Source organism: Triticum dicoccoides, chromosome 2B (genome assembly GCF_002162155.2).
Source record: "Triticum dicoccoides isolate Atlit2015 ecotype Zavitan chromosome 2B, WEW_v2.0, whole genome shotgun sequence".
Lineage (NCBI taxonomy): Eukaryota > Viridiplantae > Streptophyta > Magnoliopsida > Poales > Poaceae > Triticum > Triticum dicoccoides.
The window spans coordinates 665,062,156-665,073,656 of record NC_041383.1 but is presented as its reverse complement, the minus strand read 5'-3'; the positions used below and the strand labels follow the sequence as shown (position 1 = coordinate 665,073,656).

Genomic DNA, 11,501 nt, shown 5'->3' with positions numbered 1-11,501 from the left:
GGAACCCAAGGAGGAGGAGGAGGAGGAGGAGCCGGCTCCTGTTCCGATGAAGGGGCGCCAGAAGAAGAAGAAGCGGGCGGCTAGGTCAGGCGAACCGCGCATCAAGTGGACGTCCAAGGAGGAGGAATGCCTCGCCGAAGCATGGAAAGTTGTCTTCCTCGACCCGACCACCGGCGCGAACCAGAGCTTGGAGACGTACTGGGACCGCATCAAGGCCGAGTTCGATGAGCGGAAGCTCGTCAACCCCTACTTCAAAGGCGTCTACATGCAGCTCGGCTCCAAGGCGATGGCGAACCATTGGGGGCATATCCAGTTGGCGTGCAACAAATGGCATGAAATCGTCGAGGAGGTCGCGGCTCGCCCGGAGAGCGGCGCCAGCGTTGAGAATCAGTTACGCACGCCGTTCGCCCGGATATATCTTCGTCCCCTACACCCGCCGCCCGCCAACTGTTCGTCCCTCCGCGCAGCTGCTGCGTATGTTCGCCATGTATCAGGGCGACAACCAAGACGCCGTCTTCAAGCACCTCCACGTCTACAAAGCATTGACAAGTGCCAGAAGTGGGCGGAAGTCCGACGTGCCCTCGACAAGGCCAAGGAGACATACAAGCCGGACGCGACGACTCCGGGCGCGTCAGAAGGGCGGCCGGACGGCCACAAATTGGCAAAGAAGGGGAAAAGCGCCGACGCGGCAACCGCGCGAGTGCAGGAGTCCATCGAGCATTGCCTCGCCGACGCCCAGGCCCGGACCGTCCTACGCGAAGAGAAGACCGAGATGCGGTGGTCGTCGCTAATGAAGAACAACGCCATCAAGCTCGACCTGCTCCGGACGAACGTCGCCGCGAAGAAGAGGAACACCGACATGGCTTTTCTGATGGGCGGGGCGGACATGCTCCAGAGCAACGACGAGAAGCTTAAGGCGTGGTACCTGGTGCAGCGCGGCCTCATCCTGAACGAGCTGCCGACGGCAACGCCGACGACGCCGACGACGCCCACGACCACACGGACGCCAAGCCCGAACGACGCCTCTACATCGCCGCCCAGCAATGCCGAAGCCGCGCCGACGCAGCCCAGCACCGAAGCAGCTCCGACACCGACAAGCCCGCGCACGCCGACTCCGCCAACGCCTGGAGCTGACCCCGCCGACTGAATCGTTGCGCACGCGAACTTGCGGCGGCGGCGCTCTGTTTTTTGTAACGCCAACTACGTCCGATCACGGGATTTGCGGCGTCTTTTGAGAGCGGGAACGACCAAGTTTAAATTTCCCGCATCCTGAGGCCGGCGCGTGGGGGCGTGACTGGGAGCTAGGTCGCCCCTAGGGGCCGAACTAGCGCCGGCACGCCCCCAGGCCGCTCTATTTAGGCGCCCTGGGGGGCCGAACGGCTGGAGATGCCCTTAGTTGCCCTAGGCTATGTATGATCTCAACCACAACATGCAACACATGGAGATGGAGTCCTTCAAACTCAAATCACCAAATCGGCGGCGCGTATATGTCTGACACTTCGATCTAATGGTACCTAGCATCCATCATGTCTTGCAGAAGTAGCCGAAGGGAACATTAGGAGTCGAGAACTCCGCCGAGAGAATCTTGGCCGCGACGACGGCGTTTGCGGCGTCGGTGTAGTGCACTCCGTCCCAGCTGACGAACTTGCCGCCGTCCTCGCACACACGGTAGCCGGGGTCGAGGCAGCTCACGTTGACGTTGTAGTTGTAAGGCGGCCCGCCGTAGCCGCAGCACGCCATGAGCGGCTCCTCAAACCCTGAAACATCAGCGGCCCGTAAACAAAAAAACAGAGTATGCATGCAGTGTCTCCAGGTTGATCGACGGATTGCTCAACGATTGACTCACCGTAGCCGCTGTGGTTGGCGACGAAGTCGTACTTGATGGACAGGATGTCGGTGTACACGATGGTGGCGCCCTTGAGCTGCGACGTGAGCTTGTGGCAGACGGAGCAGAGCTGGTCGTTGAACTCGTGGGAAGCGTTGTTGAGCGTTCTGAGGCAGCCGCTGTCGTCGAGATCGCCGTCGTCGTAGTTCATGGCTTCGGCAAGCTTCTGGGGCAGGCAGCCCAGCGGACCGGTGCCATGGACCCAGAAGTTCTTGGCTCCATCGTAGAACAGAGTCTGCATATATCCCATGAATATACAGCAAGTAGTTTTAGGGTTCTGCGCCAGGCAAAAGAAGAGACTGAGCATTATGATTTGGCGGTTAATCGATTTGCAGTACCACAATAGCATCCTGTATCTCAGATAGCATGTCCGGGATCCGATGATGGACCACGTGATCGTAGGTCAGCCCGCTCGAGAAGGCGGCGGAGAGGTCGTTCTGCCCTATGTCGATGAGGTACAGCGCGTTCCGGAAACCCTCCGCGTCCACCGGAGCCTTCTCGCCTGCAGACCAACTAGCATTAGATCGGTCAGACACACAACCCTTCTGTGTAGTACTACTGAAGACTGAAGAACCTTGGCTGATGAGCTGGAGGGAGCGCTGCTTGAAGTGGACAAACTGCTGCACCTGGACGTGGAGAGCGAAGGGCCTGTCACGCGGCAAGGTGCCCGAGCCGGCGATGGCGAAGTTGGCGCCGTTGCTGAAGTCGGAGCCCAGCGCCTCCATGTACGGGCTCAGGTAGCTCATGTTCAGGCTCTCACCTGCACATTCGCCCACGCACGCAGTAATTGTCAAGGAACTACCAAGGATACCAAACAACGTGCTACGAGAAGAGCGGAATTTGTATAGCTATTACTATTGGTGGTAGATCAGCAAGATAAATTACCGTTACCGCTGCCGGCATTTTTCTGTGTGACAACCGTCAAAAGCCTGAGCACAAGTCCGACGACTATCCATTGCTAACTATGCCAAAGCCTGTGGTGACGAAGTATGGAGTGTACGTCGTGCAGTCACGAGCTGATGCTCTTTGAGACAACACGTTCGGTCTCGTTCAGAGTGCTTCTTTGAAAGCTCAAGGCACTCACACCACCACCAAGCCATATGATATGAGCCAGGATTGATTTCGATCGGTGGGAACCCGTCGGCGCGCACTACATGTGTCAATTCCTTGAGATGGACCGTGCATGCATGCGCGCTTGTCCTATCAGGGAGTCAAACTTCCAGCCGCTTCTAGTAGTTGCTACTGCGCACTAATCATACTTCCAGGCCACCAATTTATCCCGAAACAAGTCGACTGGCACGAACGGAAGATTGAGCATGACAGCACTACGGCTGCATGTTGTGGAAAAGAGGAAACCGCGAAAATAAAGGGCGGCATCTTACTGCCGCCCAGCTGAGCAATGACAAAGTCTCATGAAAGTATACAAGGTAAGATTTAGGATTACCGCACTCTTCTTTTTCTTAAATAATTTAAATTGTTTACCACATGTGTCACGTGACTAGGATTTAGGATTACTGCACTCTTTTTTTTTAATAGTTTCGATTGCTTACTACATGTGTCACGTGGTTAGGATTTAGGATTACTGCACTCTTACCATGGAGCAGTTGCTATTTTTTTATGATTTTTTTGCAACAAGTGGAGCAGTTACTATTGTTCAAATTTAGGATTACTGCACTCTTACTGTGGAGCAGTTGCTATTTTTTTATGATTTTTTTTTGCGACAAGTGGAGCAGTTACTATTGTTCCACTCCAATACTTGAGCAGTGTACAACCAACGTGGCGGGGCAGGATTTGCGTGTGCGACTTACAGAGGTAGTCGATGACGAGGCGGCCGTCGCAGAGCCGTCCGGTGGAGCGGCGGAAATGGGTGCGGCCCTCCGGGAGTGGGAGGTAGCTCCCAAGCGCCGCCGCGGTGCCGCCCGTGTCCGTGTTGGAGTCGCCGAACGCGAACACCACCGGCCGCCGCGTGCACCCCTCCTCCGCGGCGACCGGCGAGGCGAGCAATACCGTGACCGCGAGCACGGCTGAAACAGCCGCAGCAAGGGCTCCAGTGCTCGCTGCCATGATTCCGGAGACGTCACCAGCAGACCAGCTGCTTGCGACGAGTAATCGATGTCTATACGTACACCTATACGAAAGCGTTGCCACGAGAACGATCCTGAGACGCACGCCTATTTATAGCCGTGGTGTGGGTGCGGCACTAAAACCCAAAGCCACAAGATTGCAAAATGCACAGAGCCGGGCACGGGGTGTAACTCTTTGCACTACATGCATGCGTGCACGATGGAGTGCGCTTGTGGGCGCATCAACTGAGCAGCCGTGGATAGGACCAAGCGACTCTGCCGCCAATGTTTACAGATTTTCTTCTACAAAAATACCCCGTCAAGAGTAGTTCTGATTGTTTTGTTTTTATAAGAGTCTAGGCCATGCTTTTTTTTTTTTGAGTTATCTCGGGGAAAAAAGCATGGCCTAGACTCCTGAACTGCAACTCTTTTTTTTTTACAAAAAATACTCCTCACCTACAACTTAAAACATGCCTATGGGGTAGAGCCCTATAACTTCTCAAATGCTCCCCGGGCCTTAACTCCTCAAAATGAGAAAAATAGAAAGTGATCAGACCTAATCGAACCCCTATATTTGGCTTTCTAATATTGTTTTAGTAATTCTTTGATCTTTTGTGACATATATTTCAAACGATTGCACGGTATTTAATCAATTATTCTAATGATTTAAATGCATTATATGCAACAATTCAACTACAGACACGCATATGGTTCATCCAATCGAACAATTCAATTAAAACATGCATATACTTCATGCAGAAGCCACCAAATCGACCAAGTTTGTCCAAAAACACCACATAGCATGTATTATGTAGTGGACCAAGCCCTAGCAATGGTGCAACGCAAATGGCTTGTGCCACACTTCTTGTTGTGTTGCGTGTATAGCTCTTGGATGATACACACATAGTCTGTTATTGGTACCCCACTCAGTGGTGCAATGTTGATTTGATCAACACAACTGGACTATCAATTGCATTGCTCTTGTATCACACCCCACCGGTGAGCAACAGAGCCTTGCCTCCTTGAGTGTGGTCGGAAAGGAACGATCACAATGTAGGTGTGATAGTCTTCAATCCTACTCCAAAATTTCTTCTTCATTTGATCTGTATCAACCAAGGCATCAAGCAAGACATTCGTCTAAGCAAGGCACAAAGCAATGTCCTCTTGGCCATCAAGGAATCTTCGCCAAACTTTGTACCTGTGTTAGTGACTAATAATTTAGCTGAGCATATAGTTTAACTAGACAATAAAGCCATTGGTTTTCCATAGGGTTTTTTGCATTTTTGACATGTCACAACTGTAGGAAAACGTAGCAATGCAATTTCAAAAAAATTCCTACGCTCACGCAAGATCTATCTAGGAGATGCATAACAACAAGAGGGGGAGAGTGTGTCCACGTACCCTCGTAGACCGAAAGCGGAAGCGTTTGTTAACGCAGTTAATATAGTCGAACTTCTTCTCGTTTCGACTGATCAAGAACCGAACGTACGGCACCTCCGAGTTCTACACACGTTCAGCTCGATGACGTCCCTCGAACTCTTGATCCAGCAAAGTGTCGAGGGAGAGTTGCGTCAGCACGACGGCGTGGTGACGGTGAAGTGATCCACGCAGGGCTTCGCCTAAGCACTACGTGAATATGACTGGAGGCGTAAACTGTGGAGGGGGGCGCCGCACACGGCTAGGAATCAACATTGTGTGTTCTAGGCGCTTCCCCCCTTCATATATATAGGTGGGAGGGAGAGGGGGCAGCCAAGGGGGCGCCCAAGTAGGAGGAATCCTACTTGGGGCCCTAATCCTATTCGCCCCCCTACCATAATTCCTGAAGGGGGAAGGAAGGAGGAGGGGGAGAGAAGGAAGGGGGAGGCCGAATCCCTCCCCTTCCCTTCTCTCTTCTCCTCTGTCCTCCCCCCTCTATTTCGGCCTACATGGGGCACACCAGCCGGTCTGTCCCACTCTTGGCCCATTAGGCCCATGTAGTTGCCGGGGGGATGCCCGGAACCCCTTCCGGTGACCCTCTACGTACCTAGTACCCCTGGAAGACTTCCGGTGTCCGAATACTATCATCCTATATATCAATATTTACCTCTCGACCATTTTGAGACTCCTCGTCATGTACGTGATCTCATCCGGGACTCCGAACAACATTCGGTCGCCAAATCACATAACTCATACAATAGAAAATCATCATCGAACATTAAGCGTGCGGACCCTACGAGTTCGAGAACTATGTAGACATGACCGAGACACCTCTTCGGTCAATAACCAATAGCGGAACCCGGATGCTCATATTGGCTCTCACATATTCTACAAGATCTTTATCGGTCAAACCCTTATTGATAACATATGTTATTCCCTTTGTCATCAGTATGTTACTTGCCCGAGATTCGATCGTCAGTATCTTCATACCTACACTACTAGGGAAAACCTTATACACGGAATCTTAGCAGCAGCGCGTTCAGGGGGCGGCTCTACTGCTAATTAGCAGCAGTGCAGGAAAAAAATCAAGCGCTACTTCTACTAACTTAGCATTAGCGCGGTCGGCGGAACCACACTGCTACTAAAATTGACCGACAGCTCCCGCCACCCTATGTTTAGGAGTAGCGCGGTCTCTATAACCGCGCTACTGATAAAGTCATAGTAATAGCGCGCTTTTTTAGGACGCGCTACTGCTAATTGTCGCTATTTTTGAAACTGACCACATGGCGGGCCCCACTTAGCAGTAGCGCGTGAGGTGTAAGCGCGTTACTGCTACGTTAATAGCAGTACACTAGTAGAAAAAGGGTCAAACGTGAAGCACATTAGTGCCGGTTTGATTTTGGCCCGGTACTAATGGTACCATTAGTGCCGGTTCGAACGGATTTGCATTAATGCCGGTTCGTGTTGAACCTTTAGTACCGGTTCGTGGCACGAACCGGTACTAAAGGGGTGGTGGCAGGCTGGCGTCAGGCCGGGGCCCCATGATCACCTTTAATACCGGTTCGTGGTACGAACCGGTACTAAAGGTCTAACCTTTAGTACCGGTTCGTGCCATGAACCGGTACTAAAGGGGTCTGACCTATAGTACCGGTTTGTGACACAAACCGGCACTATAGGGCAATTTTCAAACTCTACCCCCCCTGTGTGTCGCCATTTCAGTTCTGAAAAAATCAAAAGAAAATGATAAAAACTTCAAAAAATAAAATCCTTCGAGAGGTAGTTATATTACTACATCTACTAGTTAGGAAAATTTGAAAACTACAATTTGGACATGTTTTGCAAAAAGTGTAGGGAAAATGTAAAACGGCTATAACTTTTGCATACGATGTCGGAAAAAAACGTATAATATATCAAAAAATTCAGCACGAAAATCCGCATCCGATGGAGACAGCCTATGGCCTGTTTGGAATTTTTTAGAATCCTCAAATTCCAAAAGGAAAAAAAGATATGGTCAAATTTCAGTTTTTTTAAAATTTTTTGGTTAAATCTGGTCAAACTACTTATTCAAGAAGTATTAATGTTACTACATAATTATTCAAGAATATTAGTGTTACTAAATAATTATTTCAATTTTTTGAATTTTTGTCAAATCTGGTCAAACTATGGTCAAACTGTGGTCAAACTATGGTCAAACTGTGGTCAAACTATGGTCAAACTTATTCAAGAAATATTAGTGTTACTAAATAATTACTGTTTTTTAGAATAATAGTTTCAAACTCAAACGGTGAAATGTGTGACTTCGTGCTCAAGCTAAACTCCTGAGGGTTAATAGGATTGACATCCTACTATTGTCAGGAAAACAACAAGTGCAGACTCAGAAACGAAGGAGAATAGAACCCGAAAGTTAAGCGTGCTCGGGCTAGAGTAGTGAGAGGGATGGGTGACCGATCGGGAAGTTAGATGATTTGGAATGAGTGATCCACACTTGAGCAGTTAAGAGAGGTGATTAGAGAATAAATCATCAAATAATTCAGAAAAAGTAAAAATCGAAAAAAAATCAATTTTTTTCCCAAAATTTTCAAAAAAAAAATTCAAAAAAAAACCTTTAGTACCGGTTGGTAACACCAACCGGTACTAAAGGTCCCCCATACCAGGGCGCGAGCTCACACCACATGGTGGCACTTTAGCGCCGGTTCGTGCCGAACCGGTACTGAAGGGGGGGGGGGCTTTAGTGCCCACACTTTAGTGCCGGTTATGGAACCGGCACTAAAGGCCCTTACGAACCGGCGCTAAAGCTCCGTTTTCTACTAGTGGTAGTGCGATTTATGACCAGCGCTACTGCTAAGCCGCAGCATAAACCACCTTTTTATCTCCCCCTCTCCCTCCCCCATCCTCTCTTCCTCACTTTCCCCTACCTCCCACCTCCTCTCTCCCTCACTTTGCTTCTTCCTCACTACTTCTCCCCCCATTACTCTCCTTATTCTACCTACCTTTCTCTCTCTTTATTACTCCTAGCTAACTTACACCACCTCCATTAATGCATCTCCTTTCTCTTTTTCCTCCCCCTCCACTAGATAAAGTCATCTCCTTCCCCAACTAGCTTGGTAGATCTACCCATTTAATGAAGTGACAGATGTACCTCCCTAACTAGATCTAGCCATCTCAAGAAGTAAGCTTTGTCCACTTTTGATCATTCCCTAGGTGTGTGGTGACACCGATCGACATCATCATCATCGTGCTCGATCTCGAGATATAGGTGATTAAAAATTTGTGCTTTTGCAAGAATGGAAATATGTGTATGTGTGCGATATGACATAATCACGTGATATGATGGAAATTGTGTGTGGCTTGAGTTGCCGCCGAATTGTGCTTGAGTTGCCTATGTTGTGCCGAAATATCGATTTATTTCCGTTTCGGCGAATTTCGGAAAAACTCTATATGTCCTATATTTAAGGAAGGTCATGCCGAATTTTTGTATGACTTTGATGCATGCACGTATTTTTATAATCAATTTGTTTATTATTATCGTGCAGGCGTTCATGATGGTTAGTGGAACGATGGTGGACAGGTCGTTGCAGTTGGCGGTGTAGGACATGAAAGAAAATAACTTGACAGAGGTTTTATGTCCGTGTCGAATATGCAAAGGAATAGTTTGGCTCGACCCCTATGACGATGGTTGTGTCGAAGCGCACCTGCTCATGACTGGTTTCATGGATGGCTATTCTCGGTGGATAATTGAAGATGAGAATGATGATGTTGAGGACGCCGACTGGGCAGGCAATGACGACATGGGGCAAGACGAAGAGATGATCGATAATGACGGCAGGGAAGAGGCCGGACATGGCGGCGAAGAAGGGTTCGGACATGGCGGAGGAGAAGGGGCCGGACATGGTAGCGGAGAAGGGGTCGGACATGGCGGCGGAGAAAACATGGACTCCACGCCACAGAGTTCGTCGATACTAAGTTCAATCATGCGGGACCCTCATGTTCAAGCACTACTTTGCAAGGAGACGAGTACTGAGAGAGCTGCTTCTAGAGAGGAGGCTAAGCTGCAGCAACTGGTGGTAGACTCGAACATAACATTGTATGATGGTTGCAATCCTGAGGTGACCCACTTGAGTTTCACGCTCCAACTCCTGAAGACGATAGGCTAAAAACAAATGGACCGACACTAGCCTTGATGAGCATCTCAAGTACCTAAAGGATGTTCTTCCCGCGGGGAATCTATGTCCTACTAGTGTGGATGAGGTCAAGAAGATTGTGTGCCCTCTTGATCTGCCGCACGTTAGATACCATACATGCATCAATGATTGCATAATTTATCGGAAGGAGCACGCGGAAAAAACAAGTTGTCCGGTGTGCAATGCTTCTCGATACAAGAATGTCGGGAAGAAATCTCCCCAGAAAGTTGTATGGTACTCACCGATCACTCCCCATCTCCAGCGGTATTTCATAGATCCCAAGGAAGCAAAGCTCATGCGCTGGCACGCTGAGAGGAAGAAGCCCGACGATGGAGATGATCCGAAGCTGAGACGCGTCAAGGATGGAAGCCAGTGGAGAGCATTGAATGGCTTTTATCGGTATTTTGAATGTGATGCAAGGAACATCGTGCTCGGCGCGTGTGGCGATGGCATGAATCTATTTGGGAACCAGAACACCAACCATAGCACATGGCCCGTGTTTGTATGCATGTACAACCTACCCCTGGTTGTGCATGAAGTCGAAGTACATTCACATGAGAATGCTGATTCAAGGGTCGAAACAACCGGGAAATAACATTAATCTATATGTGGGGCTACTTCAAGAGGAGTTAGACACGTTATGGAAAACACTAGCCAAGACATGGGACGCCCACAAAGGCGAGTATTTCTACATGAGAGCCGCACTGATCACGACGGTGCACAACTATCTCGGTTATGGATATGTCGCAGGCCAGGTGTGCCATGGATATTGCGGATGCACGCGATGCATGGATGATACGACGTCTCAGCAGCTAACGTCAAGCAAAGAGGGCGGGTCTGGGAAAATCGTGTACATGGGGCGTCAAAGATGGCTTGAGAAGGACGACTCGTGGAGAAACCGTGGAGATTTATTCAATGGTTACGCCGAGCATCGAGGACCTCCATGTAAGCTGAGCGGTGCCGAAATCGATGAGCTGTTGAAAATCTGGGAACAGTGCCCCGTGCCGAGAAAGACAATGAAAAAGGTGCCGGAGCTGCTTCTGAAGGTATGGAAGACGAGGTATGTGTTCTGGGACTTGGAGTACTAGCACAAAATCGACACACCTAATTGCCTTGATCAAATGCATATATGTAAGAATGTCCTCGAGAGCTTGCTCGCGACACTGATGAACATGCCGAATAAGACCAAGGATGGGCCGAAGGCAAGAAAAGACTTGCAAGATTTGGAAATCAGGGAAGATCTGCACATGTCGCCCTGTAAAAAGTCATACGAGATAGAGACGGAGACAGAGGCGCGGGAGAAGAAGGTCAAAAAAGTAAAGGAAGAGGATTATTGCCCCCCTTCTTGCTTCACCTTAAGTCCGTCTGAGATTGATCAATTCTTTAAGTGCGTTACCGGAGTCGAAGTTAGTTCCGGTTACTGTGGCAAGATAAGCAGATATCTAGACACGAACAAGAAAAGGTTCAGCGGGATGACGTCACATTACTGTCATGTGATGATGACGTAGATACTACCTGTTGCCCTTAGAGGGATAATGGACAAGCACATCCGTGACACGCTTATTGGTCTCTGCAACTTTTTTGACATCATCTCTCGAAAGTCGATCAATGTGAAGTAGCTCCGAAGGCTACAGGAAGAGATCATTGTGATACTGAATGAGCTTGAGATGTACTTCCCGCTCACGTTCTTTGACGTCATGGTGCATTTGTGTGACCATATTGTGGACGACATAATAGACCTGGGGCCGTCATTCCTGCAGAAGATGATGCCGTTTGAGAGGATGAATGGTATCATCAAAGGATTCGCTCCTAACATGTCCCATCCGGATGAAAGCATCGTCCAGGGCTATCTGACACAAGAGTGCATCTCTTTCTGCGAGAATTTTCTATATGGCGCGGACCAGCCGCCTGGTGTTGGTGTTGGTTGGCCCGTTAACAAGCATGATGGGAGGCTCA

At 49.4% G+C, this 11,501-nt stretch overlaps 1 protein-coding gene across 2 annotated transcripts; it reads right to left on the bottom strand.

Moving 5' to 3' along the window:
* Positions 1 to 1,456: 1,456 nt before the first annotated feature.
* LOC119365480 (GDSL esterase/lipase At1g09390-like) lies at positions 1,457 to 4,027 on the bottom strand. Of its 2 annotated transcripts, XM_037631121.1 has the most exons (5): positions 3,694 to 4,027; positions 2,460 to 2,645; positions 2,224 to 2,387; positions 1,847 to 2,120; positions 1,457 to 1,757 (listed from the first exon to the last, which is right to left on the bottom strand). In XM_037631121.1, exons 1-5 carry the CDS (start codon positions 3,947 to 3,949, stop codon positions 1,525 to 1,527), a joined length of 1,113 nt encoding a protein of 370 aa, XP_037487018.1. In that variant the 5' UTR covers positions 3,950 to 4,027; the 3' UTR covers positions 1,457 to 1,524. The 2 variants fall into 2 exon arrangements, with proteins under 2 accessions (XP_037487018.1, XP_037487017.1); XM_037631120.1 differs by having other exon boundaries at positions 2,224 to 2,645.
* Between the last annotated feature and the right edge of the window lie 7,474 nt (positions 4,028 to 11,501).